This window comes from Ovis aries, chromosome 20 (genome assembly GCF_016772045.2).
Source record: "Ovis aries strain OAR_USU_Benz2616 breed Rambouillet chromosome 20, ARS-UI_Ramb_v3.0, whole genome shotgun sequence".
Lineage (NCBI taxonomy): Eukaryota > Metazoa > Chordata > Mammalia > Artiodactyla > Bovidae > Ovis > Ovis aries.
Genome location: NC_056073.1, coordinates 31,258,239 through 31,270,393, shown reverse-complemented (window position 1 = coordinate 31,270,393; position 12,155 = coordinate 31,258,239). Strand labels below are relative to the sequence as shown.

The 12,155-nt window shown below is 40.5% G+C and overlaps 1 protein-coding gene across 6 annotated transcripts in view; it reads left to right on the top strand.

The window, feature by feature from the left end:
• Positions 1 to 8,724, top strand: part of CARMIL1 (capping protein regulator and myosin 1 linker 1) — a 306,068-nt gene extending 297,344 nt beyond the window's left edge. For 4 of the 6 annotated variants that reach the window (XM_060403423.1, XM_012101177.5, XM_060403422.1 and 1 more), the window contains 2 exons: positions 1,763 to 1,912; positions 7,725 to 8,724. In XM_060403423.1, the coding sequence (XP_060259406.1) occupies positions 1,763 to 1,912; positions 7,725 to 7,861 (287 nt within the window). In that variant the 3' untranslated portion in view covers positions 7,862 to 8,724. The remainder of the gene's footprint in view (positions 1 to 1,762; positions 1,913 to 7,724) is intronic. The other 2 variants (XM_027958413.3, XM_004019095.6) reach the window with 2 other exon arrangements.
• Positions 8,725 to 12,155: the final 3,431 nt, after the last annotated feature.

Sequence of the window (12,155 nt, the reverse complement as noted above, 5' to 3'; positions counted from 1 at the left end):
TATCATAAAGTGTAATTGCCAACTCTAAGCCCCACCTATTATCTGGAGCCATCGTCACCCATGTCCAGATAGCTCTCAGCGTGGTTTGGGGCTGCTTGGTTTTATTTTAGGTTGTTTGGTGCTTTAGAATTCTCTGATCGCTCTGATTGTGACATCTTCCTACCTCGGCTCATTTTCTTTTGGGATGAAATTAATGGAAAGTGTTTCTGAGTACACTCTTTATTGACTGAGAGTCTCATAAAAAATAGCACAGCCTGCCTTCTTATCTCCATTCTGCAGATTTATTTGATGTGTACAAACTTCACTCACCTACTGGCTGTAAATTAAAGAAGGTGAGGGTTTTTGACCAAAGCTGATAAACCAGTCTGTCAAACAGAGAAACTAAAGCCATTGAATGATGGCTGACACGGTCATTTGACACTGGGTGATCAATAAATACAGGATTCAGTATTATAGCCACAGCCTTTGAAAGCCTTGGTCTAGAAAGAGGAATCAGTGGTGGTGTCAGGTCAGAGTGACTGCCTGCTCAAACCAGGCAGTCAAGTCCCTTCCCTGTCCTACCCTCATTTTTCCCTTTCTGCAATTGCTGTCTTTGTGTCTTTACTTACAAGGAAGCTTTGAAAAATGTCTGAAAGAATTTTGTTGGTGAGAAATGGGAAGGCATGGAGGAGTAGTGAGGGTAAGTAGGAATGTTTGTCTTGTCAAAAGCAATTGGAAATATGGATGCATTGAAAAGAAAAGGGCTGAGGGCTGAACAAGAAATAATTGCTTAACGTTTTTGAAAAATGACACTTTCTAAGATGCCTAAGACGAGGCCCAGAGTAACCCACCAGTCTCTTGAGTAAAAGAGCGTGTCCATGGAGCCTCTAGCGTTAACCAAGATGGTGAAATACTAGATGCTACAGGCAGGTCCTTGGCTGCTTTGGGAAAGTTAGGTGTTCTTTCCCCAGGAATTTAGGAATGAATGTGTTGCTTCTCAAATGTATCAGGGCTTCACAGGTAGATGCTTGATTCCTTTCCCCACTCTCCCAATAGCAAATACTGTGGATGGTTCACACCCCCCATCTTTCCAGCTGAAGACTGGAGAGGTATGGAAATCACTGCTTTCCCGTCTGGGATCCAGGATAATCTCCGAGATCATTCTGATGGTGTTGCTTGAAACTGAAATTGGACTCAAAAATATACATAAGGTCTCAGAACAGTTGGTGAATGTCAGAGGTGGTAATGTTTTGATTTCAGTTTATTTTTCAGCTTGTCCACTAAGCTGCCCAGGAATGAGAGCCACTTGTGAGCCCTCTTTTCCTTTAGAAAACTGTTCCTGTTGTTCCCATTCCTACTCTCTTGTACATTATTCATGGCAGTTACTTCATTTCCTTGTTCTGTGCCTCCCTCTGGACTAGCGTGCCCAACTCATTTCTGAATCAGGTAAACGGCTGTGCTTCTTCTGGATTATTCCATAGTGAATGTGAATTTCGTTAATCCATCTTGGAATTGAAATAGTAACGCGGGGGCCTTTCTGTTAGTTATATTTTGGGGGCAGACTCGGAGCTCACCTCATTTTGCACGACATTTCCATAATGTTGGCTGTTGAATTCTGTAGATAATGGTGTATCTGTTCAGGACCAACACTGGAGGTACCTTGAATCTTAAGTGGGGTGGGTAAGCTGATATTTAAGTTTTAATATTAACATTTTTTAATATTAATGTCAACACGTTGATGTATTTGCTACTATAAAGGGTAAAATGGATCCCTTTTCCTCAGTAGTGCAAAGAGGAGATTATTACAAAAGGCATTCAGATCATGACAGTGGCAAGCCTTCCGGTAGAGGGAAAAGACCTTCAAAACTGTACTCCACCATTGCAGAAGAGGAAGTGAATGCAATTGGGCACAGGAAGTCACAGCCAACAAATGGTTAGAGTCTTCACTTATCATCCCTCACTGTCCCAAAGCTTATGAACTGGCACTAACAAAAACAAACTTTAATTGAACGTAACTTCTATCCTGGGATTGGGTCAGGGATTGTTCATACAATTGATCTTTTTTTTCCTCTAAATGGCAGCAGGATGGTCCTTCCATTGTGGGACAAAAAGTAAAAACTAAAAACAGAAATTCTTACGAGGAGGACCAAGTTACTTTGGATTATGGTGACTTGTCCTTTCAAATTTTTGTGATCATGGAGGTTGATTTTTATATTTGGGGTCATGTCTCCTAGTCTCTTCTTTTCTCTCTTTACTCTTCTTAGATTTAAACTGGGATGGGGTCAGAAATTAAGAGTAACATGGTTACCTTTAGAGAATGTTGGCCAAACACCTTACCTTACACTCTTCTAGCAAAGGATACAGGTTATCTTTCAGTGGACACTTTGTAACCTTATAGGAAGAAAGGAAAAGTACCAATTTACTTTTCAACCTCATATTATTTTACAACAGTTACCCAATAACTGTCTTCCATTCGACACTGTATACATCCTGTAAAGTTCTGTTCAGGTGAGGACAGTCCCAGGAAATGGATTTTAAATCAGCTTTTATCTCCAGTGGGAAATTTTAGAATAAGTACTGCTGACTCAGAGAGGAAATGGCTTTTCTATGACTAAGTATTCATCATCTCCTTGCTTAATAGCTTTTTATAAATATGACTTAGTCTTTTTTTAAAGGAAGTTTTAGTATCATAAAAGATACTAAATATTTTGATATCTGAAGCTTCTTTAAGGGATTTCTTCTCTTGGAATAGGCTTTTTTCTCTTCCCTGTAATACTTTATCAGATGGTAACATGAGGGTAGGTGGCTCCAGGGATAAAGTGCCTGCAGTCTAGCCATAAACCCACACCCCTTACTGCCTCTTCAGAAAGCATCCCAGAAGGCAGGTCAGTGGAAGTGAACTTAAAATAGGGATAAGTTCTATTTACTGAAAAAGGCTAAACCATTCTCAAACCTTTGATCTACCTTATAGCTTTGTAGCCCAGTGAGTTATGACTTCTCGTAGGAACTGTTGTCTTTGAGGACTTTCTCTGACACAGTTCAAAACAAGAACAATGGAGCAAGCATCTACCAGTCTCCCGCCAGCAACAGCATTGGAGTCAGGCTTCTTGACCAGATACTGAGAGATAAGCCATGTCCTCTTGGCCCAGAACACACCAGCCAGGTGGCAGGGTGGCGTTAAGGACATGGCCCACTGCATAAGGAAAGCAACATTCTGTTTGGACTGGGTAGCAACTGCCCTAGAGGAAAACACCTGACTTGTTTCTGGATTTTTAAAGGGTTTCCTGTGGTAGGTGTGTTCATAGTCACATGGTTACATAACTTCTCTCTGCAAGAGAGTTTTCAATATTTTCAAGAAAATCTGTTATCTTCAAATCACATAAATTACAATAAGACATTTTCTGAAAAAAGAGAATTTATATTAAATCAGAAGCTCTATATTGCCTCTTTTGATTAGGACACCCAAGGTTACCTAGATGTTGCTAGATTTTGGAAATTTACATTTGAACTTTTGCATCAGTTGACTTATAATCATTTGTTGTTAATGAAGCACCCTTCATGCAATGTAACATTCATTTTTCAAGTGACTACCAACAGCACTTTATATATACAACACATGGATGAAGAGCCCACCTGCCAGTACCACACTGATCATCCAGTGACGTTTTGAGATAGAGTAAAAATAAGATGAAGCTAGAGAAAAGCCGAATCCTAGAAAGGCAAGAAATTCTGTCTGAATTTTTTTTTTTTTTTTTTGATGACCTCTCTTTGGTTTAAAACTCTCATTGTGATGGGCTATGTCAAATTTTAATGGAATTCAATAGGACCATCTTGATCTGCTTTCCTGCCTAGATTTCTTGAGATATGAACAGGAACCAAAAGCATAATTTTTAGAGGAGCTTCAGTTACAATAATCTGATGTACATTTTAATCTTGTTTTGTTAGTGCCGATTCCCAGCACTTGTCTTCACCCCTGAGAACTGCATAGCAGTCTGCTTTCTGAATAGTTTGGTTAACAAATGCAATTAGCAGAGCAATTCTATTAAACCACAGTGTGTAGTTTTCTTTAAGTATTTTAAGAGTTGCTTTGTTTATGCTAAAACAGCTTTCTTACCTTCCTAAATAATTTCTCTGAAACAAACAGAAGCTATTGTTCTCAAAGCATGCTGCCTATTTTTATCATGATTATTATGTTTTAATTATGTGGCTATTTTAATATTGGTTTGACAGGTAAAATGCTTACTTTCTTTTCCTGGAAGTATTTGTAATTGCATCTTTTGAATTTCATATCATTTCCTCTCTACGTTTACTATAAGCTGCGATGTCTTCATTAGAGTATGTCCTATTTTCTTGAAGAAAAGAGTTGGTTTTGACATTGTATGCATTGTAATGTATCCTATTTGGACAGGCCATCCTATTCTGAGATTCCTATAGTGTATCACTTGCCTCTTCCATAATTCAGCCTATAGCCAACAAATATTTGGCTGTGGCTAATAATCTGTAACCCAGTGCTGTGTTCAACAATTTCTCACCAGATCTGGGTTCTACTACCCCTATGTGAATTCTTCGAAAGAAATTTAACAGTTCATTGACACTTTCAGTGCTTGTCAGAAAATATTTCAAAAAAACAAGGCCAACTACAGACTTTAAGGTCATCATGTTTTTCTCCTGGGAAATATGAATGTCAGTGGAGCTTAAAATAGAGAAAAGCTCAAATTTTTATATCAATCTCTAATTCTGAATTTATATGCACATTTAAGATGCTCTAAAATTAGCATAGATGTATATTTGCATATATATATGCAAACTCAGATCATCTTCAAGAATGACAGATTTCACATTTGAGCCTCTCAGTTATCAACACTGAAAACAGGATATGAATATACATATAGACTGTTTCTGTTGAATAAATTGCCTGTTTACTTACTCAGGTATCTTTTATAATTTTAATGGTACCTGGAATGGTAATCAATGTGTATAGACACATATAGAGAAGCTCTTGAACTTTAATGTATGAATTGTTGCATTAAAGAAGTATAGTAAAACAGTCTTCAAAACAGTTATCAAGTCAAGCATTAAATCAGGCTGCCTAAGAGAGTTTCTCTAAATTAGTAAAAAGTCTGAATTCAGAAATACTGAACCTACTTAAATATAATTGTAATTTTTTAATTACTGTCCTAATTACATGGAATCAAATAATGCTGCCTAAAGGCTGGAAAACATGAAAAAGAACACATCACCTACTAAGGTTGTTTGCACTGGCAATCTGGACTAATACCAAGTGCTTTGGCTTTCAAACTTGAGTGGTGCAAACAGTTCCTTGATCTCACCATGCCTCAGTTTTCCTGTCCAAGAATGGTACCTTACTTATGATACAAAGAAAATGTCAGCCTGGTACTAGACCCATTATCACATTCACAACTGGTAGAGTTAAATCAATGAAAGTGAATTTTTTAGAAAGAATTTTTAAATAATGTCACCACCATAGTGAACTGCATTGACAGTCCTCCAGAAACAGCATATCATTATTCCTCTCAGTGACTATGTCAGGCAAATTAGAAGTTTTGCTTTCACGACTGGTACCAGGTTGGCTCTATGTCACCAACTCAGAAACCAGCCTGTTAACTTGCATTCACCCCCGCTCTTCCCCTCCCTTCCCCCCCGCCCCAAACCCTTCCTGGAGGACTCAGAAGCTAGTGTCACTTGGATGGAGACTGAAGGACAGTCTTACTTTTTGCAGGAAAATTCCTGTGTTGGATTGGTACTCAATTTCGGTTAGTCCTGGTCCAGGGTTCTTGGTTTTTATCTGTGACAGAAATGTATTTGATTGCAGGAATTTCTCCATTTTTAGAGGGTGTTATTGATGTCATATCATGTGACATCAATCAGACCTGGGATTCTGAGGATGTTATAAATATTGGGAAGGATGAAATTTAATTTAAGAAAGAAAGCTAATACGTTTGCTCTGAAGATAAACGAGCAATATATCAGCATACTTCTTCCTTTGAATTTGTAGTGTTGGAAACCTGGGTAATACTTATTTTAGTTTTAAAATGAATAAGATTTTCTAGCCGATTTCACTAGTAATGATCTGTTTTGAGGTTAGATTATTGCAAAGTATTTCAAGATCAAAATATAGTATATTTTCCCTGCTAACCCCTGTTCATAGTACACAGACACAAGTTCAGAACTTAAATATTGAGTATTACTATCAAATTACTTTGTGAAAAAGGGAAATTTATAGAAAATTACTTACCTTTTCTCCCAAAACCTGGCTTGTTAACAACTTTCAAAGGACCAAACACCTTTTTTTTTTTTACCCAAATCAAGCTAAAATAAAACAAAACTTCAATATAATATTTATTATTTGCTCTTCCCCTCCATCTGAGAATTTGCTCAAAACTGTTGTGTTAAAAAGTCAAAAGTTTTTAAAAAATTATTTTATCATGAAATTTCATCCTTTTAAGAATTTTGAGTAAATTTAATGTTTTTAACTAAAATTTAAATTTTTATTGTGTAGTGATCAGAATCTGGCTCTGACAGCAGGATTGGCAAGAGAAGTACTTTATTATGTTTGCATTTTGCCTATTAGGTTTCATGAGCTTTCACTTTCTAAAACAACATTCCTTAGCAGATGAAACATTTAAATAGCCAGTTCCTAGCAAAATGAGTTTTAACATAATGCTAACATCAAAATGATTCAAAGCATCAAATGAATCCTCTTGGTTTTCCAGGACTGTGTTCCTGGTTGGATATTTAAACTTCTGAGTAGTAGGTAGCTGCACTCTTTCAAGCCACTCAAAGTGCATGGGGTTTAGTATTTTTCGGTTTTAAGTGATATTTCTACAATAGACCTGGTGAGTAATATTTAATAACTCTTAACAGCCACGCTGGAGTATGGCATCTGGACCTTTTCCAAGGTACAGTAGCAGAGAAGCTATGACCTAGTGGAAAAGAACATGGATTTTGGAGAAAGATTTAATTTAAATCCTGATTCCAAGTTTTATGGAACCTACCCAGTAGTTGTGGAGAGTAACAGTGATAAAAGGGAGCGCCTGGCAGGACACATCACGAAGCCTCAGTCCGGTGATTGTTCTCTCATCACTGCTCTGTAGGTCCCCCGTGTTCATATGTGATCAGAACAGGCAACAAACATGGCAGTTTTTTTACCTGGAAGCCGTTCCTAAAGGATGGAATAGAGGCAGCATTAATTCATTTCCACAAGACTTTATTTCATTTCCTAGAGAGTGAAACTGGGGTTTTCTGAGACACAGAAAGGCCTGACAGAGATCACTGGGGCGCCTCCTCATACCCTGTCCTTGAAGCAGGGATTGCCAACCCTAAATGGTGTGCAGAAGGCAATGGATGGAATATCTGTCCAGCGGTGCCACCTCCGGGCTGTTTCTGTGCCGCGTGACTGAGGAGGTCCTCTGGGACAGAGTGGCTTCCAGGTGCTCCCCCTTCCTGCCCCTCCCTGTGCTCCCACCCCCACCCTCCCCTGCTGGGGTCCTCACCCTCAGATGGTCAACCGCATCTATGAGAGGCTCACCCTCTCATAGACTGGGGTTTTTATGTTTTCTGTTTTGTTTTAAAATTTCTGTTTAGAGTCTTGAAATATACTTGGAAAACTGTTTCTGAGAAAGTTCATCTGAAACCCCCCCACACTCTTCAGGGCCCCCGCCTATCTCACCCCACCAGCATCTCCTTGTTCATCAACTGTAACGACTTTCGTTCCTTCCTTTCAGTGTCCAGGAGAAGCTGGAGCCAGCAGGCCCAGGAGTGTCAAGAGCAAAAGCAGTGGGCCTCCAGTAAAGACGGCCAGCCAGGCAGCAAATGCAGCGACTCTGGGGAAGAAGCAGAGAGAGAGTATATTTTTGTGTAATGGTCACCCACGCAGAAGTCTTACTGTGAGGGGCGCTTCTGTTAGCCATCAGAGAGGAACCAAGGGCAACATCTCTCTCTCCTTCTAAGCATTTGTCTCTTGGTGCTTTTTTCTTTCTCCTTTTTTCGAGAACCAAAACAAATCCATTTCTTGGGAATCAAAGCACAGGTGTGATCTTTCCCAACCCTTGGCATCTGATTTCTATGCATTCCTTCATCTGCCTTCAACGAATGCCAGCATTATCCCATGGGCCCTACTTGAATTTCTCTGAGGCAGCTAAAGGTTGCCCCGTCAGATGAGTTTGGGGAGGTAAACGAGGTAACTGGACACATACTCATGAGTAACACCACCCAGCTGACTGTACCTGTGTCAAACCTGCACTTGATAGAGCAATTTATTCTTGATGTATGCGATTGCACACTGTAATTAACAGAGCACACTAATAATTTGTATAAATTATATATATCAGATCTTGGGTATGGTTTTTACATTCTCCCATGGGGAACGTCTACCTTCCTGATGTGGAATTGTACATTTAAATTTGGTACGGTGACCTTTGTGATGCCACCAACAAGTGAGTTAAGAACCGAGTGAAAGGCCCATGGCTGATTCTACCATGCTCCCAGATTAATGTATATAGTTGATTGGAATGAGGTTTTATGAATATTCATGTTTTTTGAAGGCCTTTAATTTCTGTTCTGCATATTAGCTTTTAATGTGTGATTAAAAGAGAATACTTTGACACCTGTAAAAAATCAAAATACTACTTTTTAAGACATTTCACAAATATTCACTTACATTACAGGCTGAGGTATTTTATTCATATGTATATTTATACCAATAAAATGATTTTACAAGTGGAATTTTTACTTTCTCCAATGATTTTGTAGTGAGGATTGGCTTGTGGTGATGAGCTTTGTTTTCTGAAAATCCAGAATAATCACAGTTCCCAGATAATCAAAAACCTATTACATTCTAAATAAATGCAACTTACTGATTTCACGGCCTGCTCTTACCTTTGGGGAAAAGATGAAATTCATCAAAAGGTTGTGAGAGTCCACAAGAGCCCACTCATCAGGCCAGATGATGGAGTCGGGGCTGGGGTCTCTCTGAAAAATCCCAAGACACTGTGAGATGAGCAGGACGACTGCTGGGAGGGGTCTGGGAATCTTCACCAAACGAGAAGTTACAGATCATGGTTTTCCTACTGGTGCCATGTGCAGGCCCTGAACTAAGAATAAGGCTACTGGTAATTCACACCCCATCTGAGGTATACCTAATGGGCTCAAAACCCAGGAATCACTTTGTTTTAAGGATGCATTCTTTGTATAGTTAGACTGGGCAGGCTGACCTTTCATTTTCCCTTAGTTTAGCGTTGGATGGTCTGGGTCCACTTAACACCTGCTGTTTGGCCGAAGATTGGTGAGGCACGTGTCAGGTGTTGGAGAGAAGTCAATGCAATTAAGAAACGGCCACTGAAAATTCAGAAAGAGGAAAACAGACACCTGGTTAATTAGAAGGGGAGATCCACCCTGTGGCAGGAAAGATGTCACACACGTGACCCTGCTGGCTCATTTCCCTGTGTGCTCCAGCTGCTTCTGTTCACAATCCACTTTCCCTCACGCTGTGTGCAAAACAGTGTTCCCAGAGAAAATTTTGCAAGCTTGAAGGGAAAATAACAATTCATTTTATCTTTGCAAAATAAAATGTATGGGAAAATTACAACAGAAAATCACAGGAGGCAGGACAGCCCTGATTTTTCAGTGTTACACCTATCTTCGATCCCAAATGTGTGGACTTACCTGTTGGTCCAGTGGTTGAGGCTCCATGCTCCCTATGCAGAGGGCCTGGGTTCAATCTCTGGTCAAGGAACTAGATCCCACAAGCTGCAAGTATGATCTCATACGCTGCAACTAAGACCCAGCACAGCCCATTAAAAAGAAAAAAAAAATCCTGAGTGGACAAATCCTAAATTGAGATGGTCATGAAAAGATTTAGCATTTCTTGCTCTGGATTAAAGGCCCAAGTGTGACCCTGCAGTAGGAACCACATGGTGTTCATTTTCAGCTGGTCCCTCTTTTTCGACAGAGCAAGAATGTTAACCAACACCACCTCTGGCTTGTTGAAGGAACCCAGTGGGAGGTCTTGGTAGAAGGTTGTAGACTGAGTCTGACCCTCATTTCCACTGTATAAGGTGCTAAGGAAATGGAGGTTTCAGATCCTCAAAGTTGTTACTACTATGTTTGGGGTTCTGCTCTTTCTAAGGTACACAGTCCACTAGAAACCTGTATTCCCAACACTCGCGTCTTTAGCCCAGAACCCAAACCCTTGGCCAAACAGCTGAAGACCAGAGTAGGAGATGAAGGAAGGAAGACAAAGCGAAACAGAAGGATGAAGGGTGTGTTTTTTTTTTTCCCTTAGATTTTGATTTTTCTCTCCTGAGTTTTGACTGGACAAAAGAAAACTATAAAATCCATGCTATGGTCTCTTCAACAAGTGGTGCTGGGAAAACTGGACAGCTATATGCAAAAGAATGGAATTAGAACGCTTCACTATAATATACACAAAATAAACTTAAAATGGATTAAAGAACTAGGTGCAAGCCCGAAGAGGAAAGCATCAGCAGAACACTGACATAAGTCACAGCAAGATCTTTTTTGAGTAATGAAAACAAAACTAAACAAATGGGACCTAATTAAACTTAAAAGCTTCTGCACAGCAAAGGAAACTGTAAACTAAACAAAAAGATAACCCACAGAATGCAAGAAAGTATTTGCAAACAAGGGATTAATCTCCAAAATATACAAACAGCTCATTCAGCTCAATGTCAAAAAAGCAAACCACCCAGTCAAAAAATGGGTGGAAGGTCTAGACATTTCTCCAAAGACATACAGATGGCCCCCAAACACACGAAAAGACGCTCCCAACAACACTCATTATGAAAGAAATGCAAATCAGAACTACAATGAGATATCACCTCACACCAGTCACAATGGCCATCATCAAAAAATAAATGCTGGAGAGGATGTGAAGAGAAGGGAACCTTCCTAAACTGTTGATGGCAAAGTGAATTGGTACAACCACTATGAAGAATAGTATGGAGGTTCCTTAAAAAAACTAAAAATAGAGCTACCATATGATCCTGCAATCCCACCCCTGGGCATATATCTGGAGAAGAACAGGGTCTAAAGGGATACTTGTACCTCAGTGTTCGCTGTAGCACTGTTTACAATAGCCAGGGTATGGAAACAATATAAATGTCCACTGACATAAGGATAAAGAAAATGTGGCACAAATACGCAATGGAATATTATTTGGCTATTAAAAAGGATGAAATAATGCCATTTGCAGCAACATGGACAGAGCTAGAGATTGTTGTACTGAGTAGTTAGAGCAATGCATAAAACCAGTGCCTGTGGTTCCTGACCTGGCCTGCAGGACCACACCGCCTGCCCCCTGCAGTCCTCACAGCTGGTGCTAAGTGCTGGAGAGGCCGTGTAACAGACCTCAGGGTTAGCAGAATGGCACCCCTCTCTAGTAGGGGGCCCGGATTACTTACCTTAGTCCTCTTAGGTGGGGCCAGGGAGGAGAAGACAGGTGAAACCTGTTAAGTCCTTTTCTAATCCTCTTTGCTACAAGGTGGCAAACTTGAACCATGAGGACTTAGCTGCCAGTCTCAGGACCACGTTGTAATATGCTCCTGGAGTGGATACTGTGACGAGGACTGTGCCAGCTATTGTCCTGACCAGTAGCTGGCATGGTCCTTCGGCAGTCAACTGCTGAACTTGGATGGTGTTGACCAGTTGCCACTGGGTTACCATGGTGTCAGCACTGTGACCAGCACTCCTGGGAGGTGTCCACAAGATGAGGGAGTGGGTTTCCCATCTCAGTTGTTGAAGCAGCTCATTCAAAGCCCAGCAGCGGTGGGGTTGGGAGGCAAGGGGAGATGCTGGTGTGCGTCGTTCTCATCAGCCCACTCCTGAACTTCATGGCCAACAAAGTGGATTCCCTGGCCACTCTTGATGTCCGGGGGGTCCTGTATGTTGTGCATCCAGCACTTCTAGCCCCCAACAGTGTTTTTATGCCTTGCTCAACCACCTGGGTGGGCCTTTTGTAATGTCTTCACCTGTTGTGACAGACATCAATGGTATATTGGTCAGGGTAGCTTACGCATCTGAACCCAGCTCCTGGAGCAAGCAGGACAGGACAGCAATCTTTGCTACGGAGGAGTGGGGTGGGTGGGTAGGCTGCCATTTATAGGGGGAATTGACATCAGACTGGCTCATCAGTAACC